This window comes from Muntiacus reevesi, chromosome 18 (assembly GCF_963930625.1).
Source record: "Muntiacus reevesi chromosome 18, mMunRee1.1, whole genome shotgun sequence".
NCBI classification, from domain to species: domain Eukaryota; kingdom Metazoa; phylum Chordata; class Mammalia; order Artiodactyla; family Cervidae; genus Muntiacus; species Muntiacus reevesi.
In genome coordinates, this window is record NC_089266.1 from 40,641,727 (window position 1) to 40,669,305 (window position 27,579).

Here is a 27,579-nt window from a genome sequence, read left to right on the forward strand (position 1 = left end):
CACAATATAAGAGTATCAAATCAACACATCGTACAGCTTAAATTTACACAATGTTCCATGTCAATGGTATCTCACTAAAGCTGAAAAAAATGCTAGCCACACTAGTACATGTGAAGTGTGAAATGCTATCTCATGGCTTTAGAACAACCAATATTTTAACTGTATATATATCATAATAATGAGGAGGAAATGGCAACCAACTTCAGTATTCTTGCCTGGAAAATTCCATAGACAGAGAAGACTGATGGGCTGAAGTCCATGGGGTCACAAAAAGTCAGACACGACTGAGCACACATGCATATCACAATACTGGGAAGCCACCTTGTTACCACAACTTAAGAAAATTCTTTTGTTTTTACCTTTCTTCATAGATTCTTTTTCCATTCCTTCCTTGTATGTATACAAGAGTTCATCAATTTCCTTCAGATCCAGAAAGCCTGAGCCATCGCTGTCCCACTTCTGAAAGAGGGCTTTTAGGAGAAGTTCCCGTTGGATTTGGGAAGCATTTTGTCTAGCCTAGGGCACACACAGAATAAAAAAGCACAGAAGATGTATCTGTTTATTATGCTAGCTGGTGAGCTTCCCTGCTGGCTCAGATGGTAAAGAGCAATTCAGGAGACCAGGGTTCAATCCCTAGGCTGGGAAGCTCCCCTGGAGAAAGTAATGGCTACCCACTCCAGTATTCTTGCCTGGAGAATTCCATGCACAGAGGAGCCTGGTGGACTACAAAGAGTCAGACATGACTGAGCAACTAACAGACACACAGACACAGACACAGACACACACACACACACACCCACACACACACACTAGCTGGCATCTTTTGCTTATTCCCCACAAAAAGCAGCACTTTTTACAGAAAACAGCTTTACTTTGGGACTAAGCAGGATGTGAATGGTAAAATGAAACATTTAATTTTAATTCTCTTAATATCATTTTTTATCTCTCAATAAACATTTTCTATGTTTCACCTCTAAGCTAGGAAGCAGGCATTCTCTGCATTGAACTAAAACACATTCATTTAGAAAGGGGACTCACTCCTCGAAAATCTTTGATTCATTCCTCTCCATTCACTTACTAGTTGTTCAGCAATGTGATAAACACATTGGGAGATCTGCCTGGCTTCTTTTTTTCTCTGCCACGTGGGATCTAAGTTCCCCGACTCCCCAACCAGGGATCAAACCCATGCCTCCTGCATTGGGAACATGGAGTCTTAACCACTGAACTGCCAGGGAGGTTCCTGCCTGGCTTTTTTTTTTTTTTTTATCTATTTTAATCTTATTTATTTATTTGGCTGTGCTGGGTCTTAGTTGCAGCATGTGGGATCTACTTTTCCTGACCAGGGAGTGAACTTGGACTCCCTACATTGGGAGCTCAGAGTCTTAGCCACTGAAGCACCAGGGAAGTCCCTGCCTGGCTTCTTGATGAAATATGTTTTGTAGTGAAGGGCGACGGATGATAGTGTTCAAACAACAAAAAATGACTGTGTTCAAAATTCTTTCTTATATTTAACATTGGCCTGATATTAATTTTATTTACCATTTAGATTTTTTACTAGATTATGTTAACTAGATAGTAACTTATCTAATCAAGGTAGATTTTATTGATAAAAGAAAGTGAATATATACCATTTGGTTAAATGATGGGAACTTCAATTGAGGAGGAAAAAGGAATATCAACTCTAAATTAGATTGAGAAGACTCAAGACTGATAAGGTTACTGAATATGCTTGATGAACCTAATTTATATATTTCATTTAACAGTACATAAATTGTTCCTATCAGCGAATGTGTTGCATATTTCATTCAAGTAGTAATTTCTTAAGAAAGATGAAGCCCACCACCTTGGTGTACCCAAAAATATGTATTCAAGCCACAGTCATACCCTTATGTATGTGCATTTGTAAATGTACTCACACATCGGACAGTGTACACATACACACACATCTTTGCACATGCAAATATCTGCTCCTCGGAATCTACTCTTCAAGCTTTGGAGGAGCAAAAACACAGCTATATAAGAAACCATCTCCTGCCATCAGCAATCATGTTCTTATTAGAGGAATGAATTCTCTGGAGTGTGATCTTAGAACATTTGACAATAAAATGAAGTATTTAATAGCCATGCTAATTAAGTACCTAATTAGCATAAGCATTCACAACCAAAATAAGTACTTAAGAAGAGCTAGTCTAGGAGGAACTGAGGTTGATAGATTTTTTTAATTTTAATTTTTAATTAGAAGATAAATAATTTATAATACTGCGATGGTTTCTGCCATCCAGATGCAGGTACTTAGTCGCTCAGTCGTGTCTGACTCTGTGACCTCATGGTAGCCCACCAGGTTCCTCTGTCCATGGGGATTCTCCAGACAAGAATACTGGAGTGGGTTGCCATGCCCACCTCCAGGGTATCTTCCCAACCCAGGGAGTGAACCCAGGTCTCCCACATTGCAAGCAGATTCTTTACTGTCTGAGCTACCAGGGAACCCCATACATCAACATGAATCAGTCATAAGTATACATACATCAACATGAATCGGCCATCCTACTTACATCATACATACATCAACATGAATCAGTCATAGGTATACATATCTTTTTACAATAGTGACCTCACTTGTTTTATTGGTAAATGATATTACTCACCTTTTCTAAGCTACTCATTTTCTCTTCTTTGGTTTCAACAAAGCCCTTCTTAAAAAAGGAGGTGAGGGCTTCACTGACACTCAAGGGGGAATCTTCACCAACAAATGTCTCCAGGAGCTGCACAAACTGGAGTAGGTTGAAGGAAACTCCGTTGAAGGCACTCCTACCCTTTGTTTCCTTGTAAGACTGAATGTTTCTGATAATTGAGTGCAGGTCTATCAAGCAAGAAGCATACATCAAATGGTGACATGAACAATTTTATCAAAGTTCAGGGAAAATATATGAGTACATATTGTAATGAATATCTACTACCTTTTTTCCTACCAGGAGTCTATGCTGCCTTCATAAGGACAGTACTCCCTTTTTATTTTTAATATATCCTTTATAAAGTTTGGGTTTTGGTTGTGTTCTCGTTTTCTCTCTCTCTTTCTCTCTCTTTTTTCTTTTTTGCATGTGGGATCTTAGTTCTCTGACCAGAGATTGAACCCATGCCCCCTGTGTCAGCAGCACAGAGTCTTAACCACTGGACCACCAGGGAAGTCCCTAAATGTATCTTTTATCTATCTATTTATTTATTTATTTATTGGTCTTCATCCTTTTGTCCGCGCCTGGTGGCATGTGGGAACTTAGTTCTCCGAAGAGGGATCGAACCCATGCCCCTTGCATTGGCAGTGTGGAGTCTTAACCACTGGACTGCCAGGGAAGTCCCTCTCCCTTTTTTTTTTTTTTTCAATTTGAGAAAACATCTCTCCCTGATTGTCAGTTTTGATGTATCAGGTGGTACTGAGCCTCACCCACCCTTGCTTCAGGATGGCCATGTGATATAGGTCCGGCTAGTGATTCACATATGACAGCAATGGGATCCCCTACAGGCCAATGAGAATTAGCCCCAGGACTTTCGGGGCAACTACTGGGGGAGAATCACTGGTCTTGTACTCTGACTCCTGAACTAGTAGGATATAGGCTTAGAGATGCTCTCATGGAAATCTTTGCCACAATACAGAGAAAACTACCTAAAACTGAAAGTTACACAGAAAAGAACAGGGCCGAGAGGCAAATAGATAGTGTCCTGCTTCTATTATTGAGCCCTGGGATTCAGTTGTGCCTGAAGCCAGTTACAGTTTGGACTGGCTAGTTAAATAAGTCTGTAAATACCACCACTATAACCTCTCCGTCAGGAGGCTTGACTCATATATTTATCTTGAAGCTTGATGTTATAACATGAAGTATATTTCATAGAAGAGCCCGGTGATTTACGATTGATTTATTAACTAATTCAATCATTCATGCCCTGATGCCTTCCATATGAGATCTGATGTAACTTAAAAAGAATCACCCATGCAATTGTCAAAATGGTAGAGCAAAACTGAAATAAAGAAGTAAGATCAGGAGAAGAGGAACATGAAGTAGCAGGCAACAGGAGCTTAACCAATGCCGTACAATTTCACCAAATATTTGGAGGATACAAAGTTTGCTATTTGATCCATTCTTAAATGAGAAAAGAAACTGCAGACAGGAGGAAAATTTTTTTATCTTTTAAGTTCTACTACTTGTTGGTGAAAGGTAAAATGATAAAATAGCATTGCAGTAAAATATGAATACTTGTTGGGATAATTGTTGTTAAATACATGGTTTACTGAGAGCTAAAAGCTATTCTTTGCTCTCTCTGTTGAGTACATCTTCCTTTGTAAGTCTTCAAAAACAAGACAGAGCCTCATCTGCCTCACATAGTTAGATGTGGAACTACAAGGGAGAGGAATTGCTGGAATGATTTCTATTGTTTTAGTATCTAATTCCCTTTATATACGTGGATCATAGCTTCAAAGTGGTTTCAGGGCCACATAACCATAAAAAAAATTGTATCCAGTTGGCCCTTTGTAGCTGCAGGTTCTGCATCCGTGGCTTCAACTGTGGATCAAAAATATTCAGGAAAAAAAATATCCAGAAAGTTCCCAAAAGCAAAACTTGAATTTGCCACACATGGGCAACTATTTACATAGCATTCATGTTGCATTTTCAACTATTTACAAAGCATTTACGTTGTACTAGGTATTATAAGTGATCTAGATTTAAAGTATGTGGGAGGATCCATCAGTTATATGCAAATACTAGTCCATTTTATATAAGGGGTTTGAGCATCTTGAATGCTGGTATTTGTGGTGGGGGGAAATTTTGGGTGGATGATATTCATGGAACAATCCCCTGAAGACACTAATGGACAACTGTACTAATGCATATGCTTTAAAGAGCATTACAATAGTATTATATATACACTACCACCTCAAACAGTCATCTTGGATATGTTTAGGTCCATTGGCTCAAGGACAAAATAGTACAAGTGTCACCTGGCCATTGTGCCTTGGCTAAGTCCAGTCCTTACCATTGGGAACCACAGTAAATTAAAGGTTATCAAATTAGAGTGCCATCTGTTCTTACTGGCTTTGTTAACATGTACCTGCGAACCTTGAGTTAGCATAGATTAAATTTGCCTGTTCCTCATCTTCATGCTTGGCATACTGCATGTTGTTACAAGTCAGAAGTTCACCTATAAGATACATATGCCATAATATAGTCAACTTCACTTTCACAATGTTTTTGCTCTGGAGTATGAAAGAAAGGAAAATTAAATGAGGAGTCACCTGTCCATGACTTTCCTTCTATTTTTTGGGACTTGGGTTCACAGGATTTGTCTTTCTGAACTTCCTTTTTAGCAGGTTCTAAAAGGTATAAAAGAAATGCCTATGAGTTGAACATTATGTATTCTAAAGTTAATAAATGAAAGAAATATCTTGCATACAGAACACAAAAACATTCTTTTGGGTCCTTTCCTGTATATGTTGTATCATAATGGTATCATTTACTAACTTAATCACAAAGATATCGCTTAATAGCTTTAGTTTTTGAGAGCAACTCTGTGACAAAGGCTACGTATTGTACCCAAATTTGACCATGCAAAATGAGGGCTATATTTCCCAGCCTCCCAGACAGCAGGTGTCACTATGTGCCTAAATTCTGATGAATGAACAAGATAGAAAGGAAATGATGTAATGTCTATCATTTTCCCTTTCTCCTTGCCTACTGGTCAGGATGCGGACATGGTGGTTAGCTATCTTGGAGTGTGGGCTGGAGGAGACACAAGGCAGAAAGAGCTCGAGCCACTGTTGATTTCTTGGGGCCGATTCATCAAATAAGTTTTGACTTTTATATGAGAAACAAAGAAACTCCTGTTTTGTTTAGACATTATTTTGTTTTGGTTTTGTTTGTTTTTTTAGACACTGTTATTTTGGATCACTGTTACAGAGAGTCAAAATTAACAGTAACTTCACTAATTTTTCAGGCTGTATCCCCACTATGTAAGGAGAACCAGAAATTAGTAGCCCTGTTCTGGGGAGAAATAAATATAATACTGAAAAAATGAAAGATTTCAAATTAGCTAATGATAGTATAAAATCCTTAACACAGGTTACCCATCTCTTATGAGTTTTAAATAAGAACTTTCTTTGGGACTGTAGAAGTTTAGAATTTTTAAAAAATGCCTAGAAAGCATATAAAAAAGAAGAGATTTATTTTGCCAACAAAGGTCCATAAAGCTAAAGCTATGGTTTTTTCAGTAGTCATGCATGGTTATGAGAGCTGGACCATAAAGAAGGCTAAGCACTGAAGAATTTATGTTTTTGAACTGTAGTGTTAAAAAAGACTCTTGAGAGTCCCTTGGACCGCAAGGAGATCAAACTAGTTAATCTTAAACAAAATCAACCCTGAATATTCATTGGAAGCAATGATACTGAAGCTCCAATACTTTGGCCACTTGATGCGAAGAGCTGACTCATTAGAAAAGACCCTGATGCTGAGAAAGATTGACGGCAGGAGGAGAAGGGGATGACAGAGGACGAGATGGTTGGATGGCATCACCAATTCAATGGATATGAGTTTCAGCAAGCTCTGGGAGATGGTGAAGGACAGGGAAGCCCGGCATGCTGCAGTTCATAGGGTCACAGACAGTCAGACACGACTGAGCGACTGAACAGCAGCAACAGCTGAGGCCTTAAGTGGCATTGAGATTGGCTCTCGAAAAGATTATAATTCTTCAACTAAAGGGGCATAAATTTGCAAAGGCAATTCCCAAGAAAAGTCTTCTGCAGAGTAAATATTTGAAATCCAGGGTGTTTTCTGTCTTAAATATGACCTTCAGAAACTCTTCTAGAACATCTTATATGCAACTGAAAAAAGTGAAATACTTTTAAAATTTGAAATACAAGAAATTTTTAAAAGTGATTTCTAATATCAGATACTCCATTTAAAATAAAACAGCTTCTGTGTCTTTTCAGAAGTCCAGTGAAAATTTTTACAAGTAATACTACCATATTTCTTCCTTACAAATGGGCTTCTAGTGTAGAGGGATTTCTAGGTAAATTGACAGTAGAGACTTTCTAGTTTGCATGTAATTGATTGCTGAAAGTCTAGACTCATATTGAATAGCAAAATATGTCTGCAGTTTGCATGACCTTATATGTCACAAAGAGATCCTAACTGAAATGAAGATTTTTTTGCATACGTTAAAAACTGCTCTAGAAAACAAGGAGCTGATGTAGGAAAGTGATATTACTACCTGAAAGATGATCTTCTGGGCTTGATACTCCAGTTTTCTCTTGCAGTTCAGGACTTATGAAGAGTAGCTCTTCATATGGTTGTCCTTGAGTCCTTTCTTCCTGTGGGGGAATTTCAGTATGCTCAAAGGAAACAGATTCCCTAGATGTTTTGCTTTCTCCTACAATACTACCTTTACTCAACTGTGAAGTGAAGCCTGTGTCCTGTTGTTCTTCTGGAATTGTTTCTCTGGGTGATTGTGGTTCTGCAGTTGACCCTCTGTGTGGTCCTTGATCTGACTGTGATTCTCTGTGTGCTTTCTGTTCTGCCATTGTCTCTCTGGGTTTCTCAAGATCTGATTTTGACTCTCTGCGTGATCCCTGTTCCTCAGTTGACTTTCCGTGTGACCCTTGTCCTGTTGTTGACCCTTCATGCTGTCCTTCTGTTGTAATTGATTCTTTGGAAAGTCCTTGTTCTGCTGTTGACTTGATGTGGGTTCCTTGTGGTACTCCTTGTTCTGTTATTGACTCACGATGTGGTCTTTGTTCTGGAGTTGACCCTGTGTAGTTTCCTTTTTTTGATATTGATTCTTCGTTCAGTTCTTGTTCTCCAGTTGACTCTTCAGGTTGTTCTTGTTCTCTGGTTGAAATTCCATTTGGTCCTTGTTCCACAGTTGCCCCTCTCTGCTGTTCTGGTGGGCTTTGTGGTAGTGATGATTCTCTATAGTGTTCATGTTGATCTTCTGGGCTTGTTGATAATTTACTTTGGGTTTTGCTAACATGTTTTTCAGAAGGTAATGTATCCATCTCTAAGAGAACATTGTCAAAGTCTTCATAAATGTGTTTCTGATTATCCATGTCTCCCCAGAACTCAGGTAAGTCTATCTCTTCAAATTCAACAAATGGCCCTAACACAGAAAACAAAACATTTACCTAAACAGTTGATCTATAATGCAGAATCAGAGCTAATAACTTAACGAAAAAAAGCAGTAGGCACAGTAATGGTGCCCACATAACTATTGCTTTAAATGAATATCAATTACATTTCCCAGCAACCCAATAAAAAACAAAAAGGTATCTAAAGGAACATTAAAGATGCTCACTACTGGAAATTAGAAATAATCCCTTCCTAAAATGTATGGAAATAAACATGATTTCTTCTGTTGATGCTTGAAGAGTAGCTTAGACTTTCAAGGCAAACAGAATTTATCCTCTCCTCTTAGTCCTCCCACAATAAGCATAGCATAGAGCTGAGGAAAGAGCAAATGTCTTCCACCTCAAACCCTGCCATTTTTGACGACACGGGAAGGTATTATGCTAAGTCAAATAAGGTAGACAGAGAAAGACAAATACCACATGATCTAATTTACATCTTTAAAACAAACAAATAAAACGAAACAAAAATAGACTCATAGTTACAGAGAACAAACGGGTGGTTGCTAGAAGCGAGGGAGTTTGAGGTATGAGTGAAACAGTCGAAGGGAATTAAGACATGCAAACCTCCAATTATATAATAAATAAGTTATAATATTAAATAATAAATAATATACAGCATAAGGAATATGGTCAATCATAATAACTACGTAGGGGGACAGAATGTTACTAGAGTCATCATGGTGATTATTTCCTATCATATGAAAATATCAACATTGTGTACATTTGAAACTAACAGTATTGTACATCAATTATATTTCAATCAAAAAATGCTTGGTAGAAAAAAAATTTTTCTTAGAAATCTTAGAATTCTAAGTTGGACATTAAAACTGGAATTACCATTACCAACTTAATTTCCAAAGCATTCAGTTGTCACTAAAGCAGCCCTTCATTTGAATTTAGCTCAATTCTGACTTAACAACTTTTAGTATTGCACTGTAGTGAAAACACATCTAGTTCAACTAGATGGTAATGGTAATTATCATTGTATGGCATGAACAACTAGACATAGCCATCATGATCTAAGGGAGGTGTTATATGCAGGGATTCCATGGTGATAGAATGATGTTGTTTTATCACATCCGTGTACTGCTTCACTCCAGCTTGAGCATACTCCCTCTGGGTGGCACTTACATTGTCTTGGATTTCGGAGTATACCTCTGAGCACTTTTGAACTTTGGTCATAGAATGTTTCCAGCAAGGCCAATGTCCTCTGACGATCCAAAAACCCTACCTAAGCGGAAAGTTGGCAATCAGTTGTTACATGAGATTTGAAACTTTTACGTAGATGGGATATTGAAACTCCTAACTATACTTTTTATCCCCAAATTTCTGTATTTCTTCTTAGCTCCAGTTCATACTTATCTTAAAAGCACTGTCAATAGTGTGTTTCACACACTATTGTGCCATATAATCAATAATATGTCATATTTCACATTCACTACTAGGAGGTTACATTCAGATCTGCAGACAACCCAGAACAAATATTTAGGTCACTATGGTATGCATTTACAGTTTTGTTCCCAACTTCATTTAGTATGCTCTTTTTCTTCTTTCATCCTACATTTTAAAATCTGTTCTTTTGTTGCTTTTTATCTATTCTTATAAGCTTCTTTATAAGGACTGATGCTAAAGCTGAAGCTCCAGTACTTTGACCGCCTGATGTGAAGAGCCGACTCATTAAAAAAGATTCTGATGCTGGGAAAGATTGAAGGTAAAAGGAGAAGGGGATGACAGAGGACGAGATGGTTGGATGGCAGCACTGACTCAACGGACATGAGTCTAAGCAAGTTCCGGGAGATGGTGAAGGACAGGGAAGCCTGGCGGGCTGCAGTCCATGGGCTCACAGAGAGTCAGACATGACTAAGTGACTGAATAACATAACCTTCCTTAAATCTTTTCAGGAATATGGGGATACAAGCAAATAAGCATAAGGTTTGTAAACAAATATATTTCAGTAAAGTTGGAATCTATTTTTGCAAAGTCATTTGGTGTCCTAGCACAATAGCGCGTTCCTAAATTCCCCGATGGCTCAGTTGGTAAAGAATCTGCCTGCAGTGTAGGAGACCCCAGTTCAATTCCTAGGTCAGGAAGATCCCCTGGAGAAGGGATAGGCTACCCACTCCAGTATTCTTGGGCTTCCCTTGTGGCTCAGCTGGTGAAGAATGCACCTGAAATGTGGGAGACCTGGGTTCAATCCCTGGGTTGGGAAGATCCCCTGGAGAAGGGAAAGGCTACTCACTCTAGTATTCTGGCCTGGAGAATTCCATGGACTATATAGTCCATGGGGTCGTAAAGAGTCAGACATGACTGAGTGACTTTCACTTTCACTTTCAAATCCTATACCTAGAAATACTTTTTTATATAAACCTCTCTTGTTTTTAAGAAGCAGAATAAAATGTGGTAGGCTTTCTATTCCCCGAAGAGAAAAGCAGCTCTTTTCTCTAGGAAGACACCAGCATAGACAATCCTAAGAAAAAAAATCCTAAGCAACCCACTCTTAAAAATGGGAAAGAAACTTAGAGACAAGTTATAAATCATATGCAGTGTCACTCAAGATGTAGTCTGCAAGCTGGTACCAGTCTGTGTGTGATGAGAAAGGTAGGAATTGAAAATAGCATCTAGAAAATGTTACAGCAACTTGAGAAAGTAATATAATAAATCAGATTTGAATCTAGTAGTAACACAATGTGGACTGTTTTTTTTTTTTTTAATCAGTAGCTATTTATTAAAGTTGAAGAGAAGGGACTTCCCTGATTGTCCAGTGGTTAGGGTTTTGCCTTCCTATGCAGGGGGTGCAGGTTTGATCCCTGGTTGGGGAACTAAGATCTCACATGTCTTGAAGCCAAAAAGCAAAACATAAAACAGAAGCTATGTTGCAATAAATTCAATAAAGCCTTTTAAAAAAATGGTTCACATCAAAAAAATCTTTTTAAAAGAAGTCAAGGGGAAAACCAAAAGAAATTGTAGAAACTGGTAAAACAAAAAAAATTAAACATAAATCAGTAATTTACTTCCCTGTGTTTGTTAATAGCTCTTAGACTAGAATATGTTTGGACTGTATTTTTATTTTCTTTTTCCCTCTTAGTAATCCATTTTTATCATCAGTCCACATATTAAAAATATCACCATCAACAACCTAAAGACTGGTCCTTCACAACAGATAGTGTGAGAAACACTGCTTTAAGAGGCTTCTCCTACCTTCCCACGGTCACAATGCAGAAAGAGTTCAGCAAACATCTGTCTCCGCATGTCAGTTTTTATGATTTCCCTGAATTCGTCCGCACAATGGCAAAGGTGCTTAAGGAGCTTCTCAAACGTTTCACTTTTAAAGCCTGCAATGTGCAAAGAGACGAGCTGTGGAAAAAAAGAGGATAGGTGATTGATTAAAAACCGTATTCTTCACTTGGATTTTTTCCCCCAAGGATTCCACTGATGTGCATGCAATTATTGGCTGCAATTTTTTCCATATCATCTGCTGTCACTTAGATAAAGCATTTTCAAATTAATGCTGTTCCATGGCTATGCTGCAGAGAGAGGGGATCAATACAGTCCCCAACACCATAGACCAGTTACATACACCATAGACCAGGACACACTGTTGGAACAATTTCCCTCTAGGTCACATCAGTGTTATATGGGAGAAGTTGTTAACCTCATGGTATGAAACAGCAGCAGTCATAAAATGTGGCTAGTAAATGAATAGTTCTTCAAATGGAATGCAGTTTTTCTTTTGATGTAGGGGATATAAGAGCATGTGTTTTCATTTTCCAAGACTGGCTACATTTAATTACTGGCGTGTAAGGCACGGGGATGGCTTCCCAGGTGGCTCGGAGGTAAAGAATCGCCCTGCCAATGCAGAAGATAAAGGAGACATGGGTTCAGTCCCTGGGTTGGGAAGATCCCCCGGAGGAGGGCATGGCAACCCACACTGGTATTCTTGTCCAGAAAATCTCATGGACACAGGACTGGTAGGGTAGAGTCCATGGGGTCTCAAAGAATCAAGCACAACTTAGAGACTAAATGATAACAACAAATCCTTTGTCTATGATTTGTTTTTTCTTTTGTAAGTGTAGAATCTGAGAATATCTGTGCTCTTAGGTTATACCTCTTGAGGCCTGGTGAATAGAATCCCAGATGTGAGATTGTTTGCTTAGAAGGTAAATGCATTTGCGGTCTTTCCTGGTGGTCCAGTGGCGAAGACTCCAAGTTCCCAATGCAGGGAGCCTGGGTTCAGTCCCTGATCAAGGAAACAGATCCCATAGGCAGCAAATAAGACCTCACATGCCGCAACTAAAGGTCCTGTGTGCTACAACCAAGACCCAGCACAGCTAAATAAATAAATATCAATAAAAAGAAGGTAAAAGCTTCTGTATTTTTTGGTGGGTTTTGACATCAGGCTTGTATAGTCTTTTTCACTCTCACTTTTTGCACTCCCACAACTAAGGCTGAGGTCGTTTCGCCTCAGCCTCAACATCAATGTATATTACTTTCCAGATTTCTGCTAATTTGACAGATCAGGAATATTACAATCTTGTTCTATCCTTGACTGTAAGTATCTCAGTGAATTTCTCAGTGGGATCCTCTCTAAGTGTTAACCCACTTATTTCTCTGAACCAAGCAAAGAGATAGCCAAATTTGTACAGAATGACCCTGCTTCCATAGCTAGATTTCCATGTTTCACTTCCTCTTTAATATCATCTAGGCAAATTTAGGATGTATTATGTAAGAAATATGACTTGAAATCCATATTAGTGAATCATAAACCATCCTTCAACTGGCTTAGAGATCAAAAGAGGGAAATTTAAAGCAGAGCAAAGGAGCTTTTCTAAATATTTCATTTCCTTAACAGCTTCTTGGTGGGTTAATGAGCACAGGTAAGTTCTCATTTGTTGCCTTGGGAAGCAGACTAGTGTATAGGTTAAGACCTCACATTTTGTCTGGGTTCAAACCTCAGTTCCTATATTTACTGGCTGAGTAACCTAGGATGAGGGAAGATACCCCGGAGAAGGAAATGGCAACCCATTCTAGTATTCTTGCCTGGAAAAACCCATGGACAGAGGAGACTGGCAGGTTACAGTCCACGGGGTCGCAAAAGAGTCTGATACGACTTAGCAACTAAACAACCAACCGTCACCTTGAATGAGTCACTGGACTTTACAGTCCCTTAATTTGTTCCTTAATAGCTACCGTAGTAGCTATTTCACTGGGTCATGGAGAGGCTCCTTTTTATAAACAAAGCATAGGTATTTCATGCATTAAGTTCTGTGAAGTCTTGTTTCCTTTTGAAGTAGGTAAAGAAATTGATGGAGAAGGTTTTCTTTATAAAATAAAAGTCCCCTCACATTCACATTTTAAAAGGAAAAATCCAATGAGATCAGTGGTTCTCAAAGTGTGGTCCCTTGAGAATTTGTTAGAATTGAAAATTTGGGGGCCCTACTCCAAACCTACTGAATCAGAAACTCTGGGGTGAGACCTAGAATCTATGTTTTTAGAAGTCTTCTGAGTGATTCTTTTGCTCAGACTCACTGAAGTTTGAACTAGATGGTCTGGGGAAACTGGTCCTAATTATACCAGCATTCTAAGATCCTACTGTTCAGTCTTCAGTCAATTTTTCTTGAATAGTAGATACTTTTCTAAATTACTGGTAAGGTAGAATTACTGAATAATTGATATTTTCTGACAATATTGTGGCTCTGTCTTCTAAAGCTAAAATAAAAATTACTGATTCATTAAAAGATTCCTCTTGTTGGGACTTTGCTGGTGGTCCATGGGGGATGCAGGTTTGATCCCTGGTCAGGGACTAAGATCCATCATGCTATGCATGGCCAAAAATAGAGAGACAGAGAAAAAAAGATTCATCTTGTTTTGTATTAAGTTTTTGGGAACTGACCTCAAAGCCATATGAGTTTTCTGGCTGTGGGAATGCTATCAAATCAAGAATTAGTTTAACTGTTTCTCCGAGACACATTTGAACATTCTAGATTTAGAGCCTATGGATTTTCTGAATGAGCATGTTCTGTAAGCCTGGGCTGTATGACATGAAAGACTACCAGATGCCAACTGAACTACATATCAAATTCCGAATAGAACAACTATAGCAGTCTGCCAGTGTCTCTTGTAAAAACAAAAAAGTGAAAACATATGGTAGCCTTCGTGTTTTTACATCCTCCCAAGGACGGAATCAATTAATATCCATAAATCCTGACATGATTGCTTAGATGAATTTAAGAATATGATTAACTACTAAACTGTTTAATCACTTTTTGAGCTGTCAAACATTTGATCTGTGCTCAGTCATGTTGTCTGTATGTACTGGATCTCAGCATAATGAATTCTAGGCTTTTCATTTCTGACAGGAAAATCACAATGTTGAGGATGCGGTAAATGTCACGTTTAAGAGGTTGGTAGTTATCGTTACATTCCACAGCCTTGGGATTCACACATTTAATTATAGACATACAGGGAAGTTCATGAAGTGGGTGATCTGAGAGCAACAGTAAGAAACTGTGTTTGGAAACTATGTTAGGTATTAACTTCCAAACTGTATTTGTAAGCTTTGGTAGTAAATAACACTTCAGAAATGTCTGCAAACAAGAACTAGAGAATATTGAAATACACAGTATGTTTGCTGTCTATTATTGAAGAAGTGGTGTGCTCATATAGCACGTGGAATCTAGAAAAATGGTACTGATGAACCTATTTGCATAGCAGAAATAGAGATTCAGACATCGAGAACAAGTGTGGGGATACCAAGCGGGGGAGGAGGGTGGGATGAAGTGGGAGACTGGGATTGACATGTGTACACTGCTATGAATGCAATAAATAACTAGTGAGAGCCTGCTGAATAGCACAGGCAGCTCTATGTGATGCTCTCTGGTGACCTAGATGAGAGGGATGTCCAGGAGGGAGGGGACATGTGTATATATATGGCCGATTCACTTTGCTGTATGGCAGAAACTAGCACAGAGCTGTGAAATAACTTTATACTCCAGTAAATTAAAAAAAAAAAGACGACTCTGTTTTAAAATTTGTATAGGGAACACAATATCTACTTGAACAACTCACAGTTTTGCTTCCTAGAAAGAGTTGTCTCATGGGAGCCAGAATGCTCTGAGAATTTAAAATGAACTTGACACGCTCCCAAAATATATTTCTTTCTTTCTTTTTTTTTTTTTTTTTTAATAGTGGGGCAGGTTTACCATGACAAACCACCAAAATATATTTCTTATGAGTCTAAACATTCTATTTATAATCAAAACAATCTCAAATAAACTAGCACATTTTACATTTAAAATTGTTCCAGTCAATGTACACACTGTTATATTTAAAATGGGTAAACCAACAAAGACCTACTATATGCCTCAGGGAACTCTGTTCAATATTATGTAGCAACGTAAATAGGAAAAGAAATTGGAAAAGAATAGACACATGTATATGTATAACCAAATCACTTTGCTGTACCCCTGAAACTAACACAACATTGTTAATCAACTATACTCCAATATAAAATAAAAATGTAAAAGAAATCATTCCTGTCAATAAATAAACATTTAAAGCATTGTTCTTAGTGTTCTTTCTAAAGAAAAGAACTACAAGGTGGAGTTACATAAGTAGAAGAAATTTAAAACTCATGAACACTAGAAAATTTTCCTACATGAACCCTGGTCCACTGAAGTCTCACTTTTATTCTACTGTGCATCCCTCAGCACCATAATAAAAGCATAACAGTATAACTTATAATGTTTCACACATGTTCATTGCTTTGTAATTGTCTTTTTGTGGCATGTGTTCTTAACTTGGAGACTTCCCCAAGGGCTCAGCAGGTAAAGAATCCGCCTGCAACACAGGAGACTCAGGTGCAGTCCCTGGGTCAGAAAGATCCCCGGGAGGAGGAAATGGCAAGCCACTCCTGTGTGGGAAATGCCATGGACAGAGGAGCCTGGTGTGCTACAGTCCACGGGTCGCAAACAGTCAGACACGACCGAGCACGCATGCACATCCTTAGTTTGCTTACATTTTGATTCTTCCATTCTGTGTACCCTACTCTGGCTTCATCCAGTGTATGTATGCACATGTGCACACACATACACACATGGACATAAATGCCTGCCTATCCCCACAGGCACACTCCCATACAACAATGCATTATTTGATCCTTAAGTGTAAGAAATACAACTCAAATTTTGAGCTCTGTTCTAGCACAGAGAGTAAATAGTATATACTTAAGAAGTAACAGACCAGAAGTAAATATTCTAAAATAGCTATTTTGGGTCTTCATTTACTGGAATAAAACAGATGAAAAGAGAGATTGTGGTCAACAAAAAGATCATCATCTGTTCATTTACCCACCAGAAAACAGAAATGCTAGAAAAATGATGTGAATATGGAAGTATATGTGGCCATTCATTCTCTCCATTTGTCTTTTTCTCTATATTATCAGTAATTATTACTCAGTGACTCTTATTTTTTCCAAACATGCTCCAACCTGAATGCTAATTACACTGCTCATCAAAACAATTAGAGGAGAAAGATGGTAACGATAACCCTATATGCAAAACAGAAAAAGAGACACAGATGTACAGAACAGACTTTTGAACTCTGTGGGAGAAGGTGAGGGTGGGATGTTTCAAAAGAACAGCATGTATATTATCTATGGTGAAACAGATCACCAGCCCAGGTGGGATGCATGAGACGAGTGCTCGGGCCTGGTGCACTGGGAAGACCCAGAGGAATCTGGTGGAGAGGGAGGTGGGAGGGGGGATCGGGATGGGGAATACGTGTAACTCTATGGCTGATTCATATCAATGTATGACAAAACCCACTGAAATGGTGTGAAGTAATTAGCCTCCAACTAATAAAAATAAATAAATAAATAAATAAATAAATAAATAAATAAAACAATTAGAGGGGCAAGTGCATGGCATAGTATAGCCACTGGGTGGCGCTATGTGTAATAGCCGACATTCATAATTTCATTTTGTTTCAGTTTCTTTGAATGCTGTCAGAATAACCTTAAAACACACCTCTTTAAAAGCAAATATTCCATCCATGCTATACATGAACCTTATAAACTAAAGTTACTTCAATAAAAAATAAATTTTTAAAAATTTCGGTGTTCTGAACACTACTTCTTTGTCTAATGTCATGTCTTAGAGATTTATTGATCAGATAAATAAATATATCCAATAATATATTTTTAAAAATATTTCCAATAATATTTTATATAAGAAATACTTCCTTGGTTTCTGTTGATGTAATAGCTCTTCACTCTACATAAAGTACCTTAAGATGTGCTATTTGCATTTTAGGAGAAGGAGGGAAATGTCAGAAAAACTATTATTATTAGCCCAAACCACTCACTAAAAAGAAGTTTATTTATATAAACACACATATATGTATGCAAATACATATATATAGATATATACATCTACAAAGATATTACATAGAATGCTAAAAGTTCCTATTAACTGTGTATATATACATATATATATATGACTTCCCTGGTGGCTCAGAGGGTAAAGAATCCTCCTGCAATGTGGGAGACCTGGGTTCAAACCCTGGTTGGGAAGATCCCCTAGAGAACGGCATAGCAACCCACTCCAGTATTCTTGCCTGGAGAATCCCTATGGACAGAGGAGCCTGGTGGGCTACAGTCCATGGGATTGCAGAGTTGAATACAACTCAGTGACTAAGCACAGCACATATATATATTTCACCCTTACCCATTTTCTCCTTTGTGTGGACTTACATACACATATACATATACACACAGACAAATATCATATATGGTTATATACATATATGTATTCATATATGATATGTATGTGTGTATATGTACATATTGTTGAAATAATTTAAACAAATGAAGGGAGGAAATAAAACTGACATCAGACTTCACAACATTCAATACCAGAAAATAATTAAGCAACGTCTATATTGTTTTGAGGTGGAAAGAAAAAGTAACCCAAATACAGTATATTCATTCAAAATCAGAGGCAATATGCAGGCATTTTCAACATAAAAGAAGTCAGAAAATATAGCACCCTTGTGACCGTCTTGAAAAAACTTTACAAGAAATTTAGCCAATTAAGAGATGAATAAAAATAAATAACTCAGGAATAGAAAAACCATTGTAAAAAGGCAGGAGGTGAACCTCAAATCCATTTAAATATTAGACTATGATTAATCAACTATAGGAACTGTAATTACAGGAAAAAAAGTAAATAATGTAAATCTGGATAAAATAACTAAACTTGGGGGAATTCCGACAGTCCAGTGGTTAGGACTTGGTGTTTTCACTGCTGGGGCCTGGGTTCAATACCAGATCAGGGAACTAAGATCCCACAAGCCATGGGGCATGGCCAAGAGAAAAAACTAAACTAAACTTGGGGAACCCAAAAAGGAAAAAAGATAGGAAGACATGAGGAAATATTAAACCCTTCACCTTTTATACTAGTGTGTCAACTGTTATTTTATGTAATTGAAATATGTGAGTTAAAAAATGACTGTAACCTTTTCTGATCTTTATCATAATGCCTTTTCTTAGAATGATTTTAGAATAATTTTTGTGAAGATATGTCCAATTTCAATAATTCCCTTATTTATACTTTAGTTTCTCTTTCCTCTGTTGGAATCAAGCATAATTAAATACTTTTTATTTAAAGTAATTAAAATTTTACAACAAAATTTATGACATCCACATTACATATCCCTCTATTTACTGAGACATTATATACACCTCTATTTACTGAGACAAAAAATATAAAGCTGTTTTAATGATGTTCATCTAAGACTAACAATGGTTATTTCTGGGTAAGAAATTAATGATAGGGACTTCTCTGGTGGTCCAGTGGCTAAGACTTTGTGTTCCCAATGCAGGGGGCCCAGGTTTGATCCCTGGTTGAGGAACTAAGAGTTCACATGCTGCAACCAAGACCCAGTGCAGCCAAATAAATAAATAAATACTTTAAAAAAGAAATTTATGAAAAATTTTAAATCCTCATCTTTGCACTTTTACGAGTTGTTTGAATACTTTTTGTTTAGTCATGATAATTTTTACAAAATCAAGTAATTTTTCCTTACAAAAATAGTCCATGGTGTTATTAAGAATTAATCTTATTAAAAGGTTATGGGGATATATACATTGTTATTCTATTTTTATATTTATCTGTGCTTTTGAAATTCTTCACCCTACTATATTTTTTTAAAGTTTTAAGGCTATAATTTCTCAACTGAGTAAATATTTAGTAGCATTCCATACAATTAGATGTAAGATCTTGACCCAATAATTACTAAATAAAGTATTTTTCAATTTCAAAATGATTGGGCTTACATAATTTTAAAATTATTTATTTTCCAGTTTTATTACATAACTGGGCTTCCCTGGTAGCTCAGAGGGTAAAGAATCTGCCTGCAATGCAAAAAACCCCAGGTTGATTCCTGGGTCAGGAAGATCCGCTGGAGAAGGGATAGGCTACCCACTCCAGTATTCTTGGTCTTCCCTGGTAAAGAATCCGCCCGCAATGTGGGAGACCTGGGTTAGATCCCTCAGTTGGGAAGATACCCTGGAGAAGGGAATGGCTACCCACTCCAGTGTTCTGGCCTGGAGAATTCCATAGACTGTATAGTCCATGGGGTCCAAAGAATTGGACAAGACTGAAAGACTTGCACTTGCAAGAAAATATAACATCAGATTTCTAGTTTTTGAAACTTAGAAAGTTTTACTGGTGGCCTATTTATGATAAAGTCTGATCAATATTCCTTGAAAACTAGATCAGAGTAACTGTAGGGACTGGAGTTCTGTATATGCTTGTAAAATGTCTTATTACATCAGTTCAGTTCAGTTCAGTTGCTCAGTCGTGTCCGACTCTTTGCAACCCCATGAACCACACAGCACTCCAGGCCTTCCTGTGCATCACCAACTCCCGGAGTCCACCCAAACCCATGTTCATTGAGTCAGTGACTCCATCCAACCATCTCATCCTGTCATCCCCTTCTCCTGCTGCCCTTAATCTTTCCCAGTATCAGGGTCTTTTCCAATGAGTCAGCTCTTCACATCAGGTGGCCAAAGTATTGGAGCTTCAGCTTCAACATCAGTCCTTCCAATGAACACCCAGGACTGATCTCCTTTAGGATGGACTGGTTGGGTCTACTAGCAGTCCAAGGGACTCTCAAGAGTCTTCTCCAACACCACAGTTCAAAAGCATCAATTCTTCGGCCCTCAGTTTTCTTTATAGTTCAACTCTCACATCCATACATGATCAGTGGAAAAACCATAGCCTTGACCAGACAGACCTTTGTTGGCAAAGTAATGTCTCTGCTTTTTAATATGTTGTCTAGGTTGGTCATAACTTTCCTTCCAAGGAGTAAGCATCTTTTAATTTCATGACTGCAATCACCATCTGCAGTGATTTTGGAGCCCAGAAAAATAAAGTCTGACACTGTTTCCACTGTTTCTCCGTCTATCTGCCATGAAGTGATGGGACCAGATGCCATGATCTTACTTTTCTGAATGTTGAGCTTTAAGCCAACTTTTTCACTCTCCTCTTTCACTTTCATCAAGAGGCTCTTTAGTTCTTCACTCTCTGCCATAAGGGTGGTGTCATCTGCATATCTGAGGTTATTGATATTTCTCCTGGCAATCTTGACTCCAGCTTGTGCTTCTTCCAGCCCAGCGTTTCTCATGATGTACTCTGCATATAAGTTAAATAAGTAGGGTGACAATATACAGCCTTGACATACTCCTTTTCCTATTTGGAACCAGTCTGCTGTTCCATGTCCAGTTCTAACGGTTGCTTCCTGACCTGCATACAGGTTTCTCAAGAGGCAGGTCAGGTGGTCAGGTATTCCCATCTCTTTCAGAATTTTCCACAGTTTATTGTGATCCACACAGTCAAAGGCTTTGGCACAGTCAATAAAGCAGAAATAGATGTTTTTCTGGAACTCTCTTGCTTTTTCGATGATCCAACAGAGGTTGGCAATTTGATCTCTTGTTCCTCTGCCTTTTCTAAATACAGCTTGAACATCTGGAAGTTCACGGTTCACATATTCCTGAAGCCTGGCTTGGAGAATTTTGAGCATTACTTTGCTAGCTTGTGAGATGAGTGCAGTTTTTGGCATTGCATTTCTTTGGAATTGGAATGAAAACTGACATTTTCCAGTCCTATGGCCACTGCTGAGTTTTCCAAATTTGCTGGCATATTGAGTGCAGCACTTTCACCGCATCATCTTTCAGGATTTGAAAGAGCTCAACTGCAATTCCATCACCTCGACTAGCTTTGTTTGTAGTGATGCTTTCTAAGGACCACCTGACTTCACATTCCAGGATGTATGGCTCTAGGTGAGTGATCACACCATTGTGATTATCTGGGACCTTCGTGAAGATCTTTTTTGTATAATTCTTTTGTGTGTTCTTGCCACCTCTTCTTGATATCTTCTGCTTCTGTTAGGTCCATACCATTTCTGTCCTTTATTGAGGCCATCTTTGCATAAAATGTTCCCTTGTATCTCTAATTTTCTTGAAGAGATCTCTAGTCTTTCCCATTCTATTGTTTTCCTCTATTTCTTTGCATTGATCTCTGAGGAAGGCTTTCTTATCTCTCCTTGCTGTTCTTTGGAACTCTGCATTCAAATGGGTATATCTTTCCTTTTCTTCCTTGCTTTTCACTTCCCTTCTCTTCACAGCTATTTGTAAGGCCTCCTTGGACAACCATTTTGCTTTTTTGCATTTCTTTTTCTTGGGGATGGTCTTGATTCCTGTCTCCTGTACAATGTCATGAACCTCCATCCATAGTTCATCAGTCACTCTGTCTATCAGGTCTAGTCCCTTAAATCTATTTCTCACTTCCACTGTAGAGTCATAAGGGATTTGATTTAGGTCATACCTGAATGGTCTAGTGGTTTTCTCCACTTATTTCAATTTAAGTTTGAATTTGGCAATAAGGAGTTCAGGATCTGAGCCACAGTCAGCTCCCAGTCTTGTTTTTGCTGACTGTATAGAGCTTCTCCATTTTTGGCTGCAAAGAATATAATCAGTCTGATTTTGGTGTCGACCATCTGGTGATGTCCATGTGCAGAGTCTTCTCTTGTGTTGTTGGAAGAGGGTGTTTGCTATGACCAGTGTGTTCTCTTGTCAAAAGTGTATTAGCATTTGCCCTGCTTCATTCTGTACTCCAAAGCCAAATTTGCCTGTTACTCCAGGTGTTTCTTGACTTCATACTTTTCCATTCCAGTCCCCATAATGAAAAGGATATCTTTTTTGGGTGTTAGTTCTAAAAGGTCTTGTAGGTCTTCATAGAACTGTCCAACTTCAACTTATTCAGCATTACTGGTCAGGGCATAGACTTGGATTACCGTGATATTGAATGGTTTGCCTTGGAAATGAACAGAGATCATTCTGTTGTTTTTGAGATTGCATTCAGACATTATATTAAATAATGTCTTATTATATATAGAACATATAACATGTTCCTCAAATCCTTATTTGTTTTTTGCCTTTTTAAGTTATCAAATACTTAAGAAGTTTTGTTACTTCACACCATACACAAAATTGAACTCAAAGGATCAGACGTTTAAATAGACGTATATATGAGTTAAAACTCTAAAATACATGAGCCTATCTTTATGACACTTAATTAGGCAATATTTTCTTGGATATAACATCAAAAGCAAAAGCAACAAAAGAAAAAAATAGACAAATTGGACTTCATCAAAACTAAAATTTTAGTGCTTTGAAGGACATCATCAAGAAAATGAAAGGAGGGACTTCCCTGGCAAGTCAGTGGTTAGAATTCTCTGTGCTTCTACTGCACGGGGCGTGGGTTTGATCCCTGGTCTGGGAACTAAATTCCTACATGTAACAGTGAGGGCAGGAAACTAACTTTTTAAAAAAGAAAAGAAAATGAAAAGATAACCAGCAGAATAGGAGAAAATATTTATAATATATATTTGACAAGGGATTGTCAAATACATCTGGATTATACAAAATATATAGACTATCTTAAAGCTTTAATAACCCAATAATAAAGACAAGTAACCCAATTTAAAAATGGTCAAAGGATATAAGTAGGCATTTCTCCAAAGAAGACATGCAAGTAGCCAATACCTGGAAAGATGCTCAGTGTCATTTTAGCCATCAAAGCCATTTAGCATTTTCAAAGCACTGTGAGCTACCACCTTACACCCACGGGGTGGCTATAGTTAAAAAACAAAATGATGAAACAAAGCAAACAAACAAACAAAACCGAGAATAACAAGTGTTGCCAAGGATGTGGAGTAACTACAATGCTCATTCACTATGGGAATATAAAACAGGGCAGGCAGTCACTGTGGAAAGCAGTCTGGCAGTTCCTTAAAAGGTTAAACATAGAGTTGGTATATGAATCAGCCATTCCCCTCCTAGGTATATACCTAAGGCAAATGAGACATATGCTCATAGGCAAACATATACACAAATGTTTATAGCAGCATTATTTACAACAACAAAAAAGTGAAAACAGCCCAATTGATGAATGGATAAAGTGCAGTGTGTACATGTGAAGGAATATTTTGTTTTGTTTTTAGTCGCTAAGTCATGTCCAACTCTTTTGCGACTCTATGGATTGTAGTCCACCAGGCTCCTCTGTCTGTGGGATTTCCCAGGGAAAAAGACTGCATTGGTTTGCCATTTCTCTCTCCGGGGGATTTTCCCAACCTAGGGATCAAACCCACGTCTCCTGCATTGGCAGGCAGATTTTTTTTACCCCTGAGCCACCAGAGAAGTCCATAGATTCTCATTAGTTATCTATTTAAACATAATATCAATAGTGTATATATGTCAATCCCAACCTCTCAATTCATTCCACCATCCCCCTTGGTCCAGAACAGTCTTTATTAGAGTTTGCTCAGGAAAGATAAGGGAGGGCAGGGTAAACAGTTTAGAACTGGCAATTTGAATAATCCCCAGAGACTTTGGGGCACAGGAGCTGTCCCCAGTTATCTGGCATCTGGTCCTGGGTTGATTTGAGGCTGGGGAAATACTGGTTTGGTGAGTGAGGTTTAAACAAGGTGGTTCAGGGTATGTGCTTTGGATCACAGAGAACATATAAACAATTTTGGCCATTGGTTTGGCCCTGTGACTAATAGATGCCAAATACTCAAATACAGAATCTAAGAAATCAGAACATAATAGAGACAGGATTGCCAAGTTCTTATCTACATCATAATCATTTCAAGGGTTCCAGAAATCCTTCACACAGAATCTTGAAATCATATTTAGTGCACAGTCATCACTGCCCATGAAGCAAGGGTGAAGGAGTGGAAGAGAAAGTGACCTTGACTCTGGTACTCAGAAAAACAAGGGGAATTAGAGGAAAGTCATGAAAAAATATAAAAGCGGCTGAAGAAATAGGACCCTGGTACTGTTAAACCGCTTCTTTTGCTTATTCCACTACAATAGAATCATACTTTATCAAGTGTAATTTTGTGTTGACTTTGAAGCAAACAGCCTGAATACTAATTTCTCCAGCTCCACTAACTGTGAGACCTTGTACAAGTTACTTAACCTTTCTGAACCTTTCTGAATCTTCTATAAAAGTAGGAATAAGAATTGCTGAAGCTTCCAGGAGTTGCTGATTTACTTTAATTTAATCACTTAATGGCAAATAGATGGGGAAACAATGGAAACAGTGACAGACTTTATTCTCTTGGGCTCCAAAATCTCTGCAGATGGTGACTGCAGCCATGAAATTAAAAGACACTTGCTCCTTGGAGGGAAAGCTATGACAAACCTAGACAGCATATTAAAAAGCAGAGACATTACTTTGCCAACAAAGGTCCGTCTAGTCAAAGATATGGTTTTTCCAGTAGTCATGTATGGATGTGAGAGTTGGACCATAAAGAAAGCTGAGGGTCAAAGAATTGATGGTTTTGAACTGTGGTGTTGGAGAAGACTCATGAGAGTCCTTTGGACTGCAGGGAGATCAAACCACTGAATCCGAAAGGAAATCAGTCCTGAATATTCATTGGAAGGACTGATGCTGAAGCTGAAACTCCAATACTTTGGCCACCTGATGCAAAGAACTAACTCATTGGAAAAGACACTGATGTTGGGAAAGATTGAAGGTGGGAGGAGAAGGGGACAACAGAGGATGAGGTGGTTGGATGGTGTCACCGACTCAATGAACATGAGTTTAAGCAAGCTCCAGGAGTTGGTGATAGAGCAGCCTGGCAGGCTGCACTCCATGGGGTCTCAAAGAGTCGGATGTGACTGAGCAATTGAACTGAACCAAAATACTTTAAAGTGTACATCTGAGAATTGATAAAATAAGCTATTGCTTGCCTACCTGTGAAGTTGCTTCAGTTGTGTCTGACTCCGTGCAACCCTATGGACAGCTTGCCGGGCTCCTCTCTCCATGGGACTCTCCAGACAAGAATACTGGAGTGGATTGCCATGCTCTCCTCCAGGAGACCTTCCTGACCCAGGGATCGAACCTGCATCACCTACATCTCCTGCATTGGCAGGTGGTTCTTTACCACTAGTACCACCTGGGAAGCCCCAAATTAGCTATTGCGCTTTCATTTATTTAATTCTAAATTACTGTACATGTGACATCCACCAAAAGACGATTGAGACCGGCAAAATAATTTGATTCAAATAATGAATAATGTAACTTCTTACTTGTGTAAATTCTGTTTTGTTCAATCTTGGTTTCATTGAGTCAGCAATATCTACTGGTAGGCAGCATGTTTCTAATTATTGAACAAAAGTTATTTGATAGTTAGTTTGGTTGTAACACATTCTCATTTTATATTCATATTATAGTACTCCAAAAGAACATAAATTCTTAATGTCAATCAATATTTATAATAGAATGAATGATATATAGTTGGGTGACATTCCGATTACTACCAGATTATAATTTTTCCTGGCTTCTATTTAGCCAAGGAACTCAAACATTTAAGAGCATGCCTACATTTTTCATGATCATGTCAAGATAAAGCAGAAATAAACAGGCATATCAATAGTATAAAAGACTACAAAAATATCTGTATTGGTTTATGCTAGAAGGTCCTAAAACACAAGTGCTTTTTAAAGACTTTATTTTGTCTTTAATGTTTTTTTAATTAAATAAATAATATATGAATATGTTCTTTTGGTAAAAGATTCAAATAATACAAGCAGGAAAACTTGAAAATGGACCACTTCCCCTCCCCCTCCCCCCACCAGCACTCACTCCCCTCTGCTCTAGAAGTAACCACTGTCAGTGGTTTGTTATCACCCTTTCAGCAACTTTTCTATGTATTTTCATACGTGTGTGTGTGTACGTGGTCACTCAGTCGTGTCTGACTCTTTGTGACCCTATGGACTGCAGCATGCCAGGCTTCCCTGTCCTTCATCATCTCCTGGAGCTTGCTCAAATTCATGTCCATGAAGTCGGTGACACCATCCAGCCATCTTATCCTCTGTCAACCCCTTTTTCTCCTGCCTTCAATCTATCTCAGCATCAGGGTCTTTTCTAATGAGTCGGCTCTTCACATTGGATGATCATAGTATTGGAGCTTCAGCTTCAGCATCAGTCCTTCTAACTCAGGACTGATCTCCTTTATGATTGACTGGTTTGATCTCCTTGCTGTCCAAGGGACTCTCAAGAGTCTTCTCTAACACCACAGTTTAAAAGCATCAATTATTTGGTGTTTAACCTTCTTTATGGTCCAATTCTCACATTCATACATCCTCCTGTTGCTGCTAAGTCGCTTCAGTCGTGTCCAACTCTGTGCGACCCCATAGATGGCAGCCCACCAGGCTCCCCTGTCCCTGGAATTCTCCAGGCCAGAACACTGGAGTGGGTTGCCATTTCCTTCTCCAATGCATGAAAGTGAAAAGTGAAAGTGCCGTCGCTCAGTCCTGTCTGACTTTTAGCAACCCCATGAACTGCAACCTACTTGGCTCCTCCGTCCATGGGATTTTCCAGGCAAGAGCACTGGAGTGGGGTGCTATCGCCTTCTCCCATCCATACGTGACTACTGGTAAAACCATAGCTTTGTACAGAACTTGGTCAGCAAACACACACACACACACACACACACACACACACACATATATGAAAATACATGGGGTTTCCCTGATGGTTCAGACAGTAAAGAATCTGCTTCAGTTTGGTTCAATCTCTGGGTTGGGAAGATCGGCTGGAGAAGGGAATGGCTACCCATTCCAGTATTCTTGCCTGGAGAATCCCACGAACAGAAGAGCCCGATGGGCTACAGTTCATGGGGTCGCAAAAAGTCAGATAAGGCTTAGCAACTAAACAGCAGCAGCAACAAAATGTATATATACACATATATCTTTTGATTCTCTATGCATAAATATTATCATATTGATCTGCAACTTGCAAGTTGGTTTTTTTTTTTTTTGCTTCACCACTTATCTTGTGGAT

General features: G+C 38.4%; 1 protein-coding gene across 1 annotated transcript in view; it reads right to left on the minus strand.

Moving 5' to 3' along the window:
• EFCAB5 (EF-hand calcium binding domain 5) overlaps positions 1-27,579 on the minus strand; it is a 90,652-nt gene that overhangs the window by 27,671 nt on the left and 35,402 nt on the right. Inside the window, exons 7-14 of the mRNA XM_065910931.1 lie at positions 25,824-25,894; positions 11,366-11,521; positions 9,299-9,398; positions 7,255-8,139; positions 5,285-5,362; positions 5,101-5,190; positions 2,646-2,860; positions 360-516 (exon numbers count right to left, since the gene is read on the minus strand). Of these exons, the coding sequence (XP_065767003.1) occupies positions 360-516; positions 2,646-2,860; positions 5,101-5,190; positions 5,285-5,362; positions 7,255-8,139; positions 9,299-9,398; positions 11,366-11,521; positions 25,824-25,894 (1,752 nt within the window). The remainder of the gene's footprint in view (positions 1-359; positions 517-2,645; positions 2,861-5,100; positions 5,191-5,284; positions 5,363-7,254; positions 8,140-9,298; positions 9,399-11,365; positions 11,522-25,823; positions 25,895-27,579) is intronic.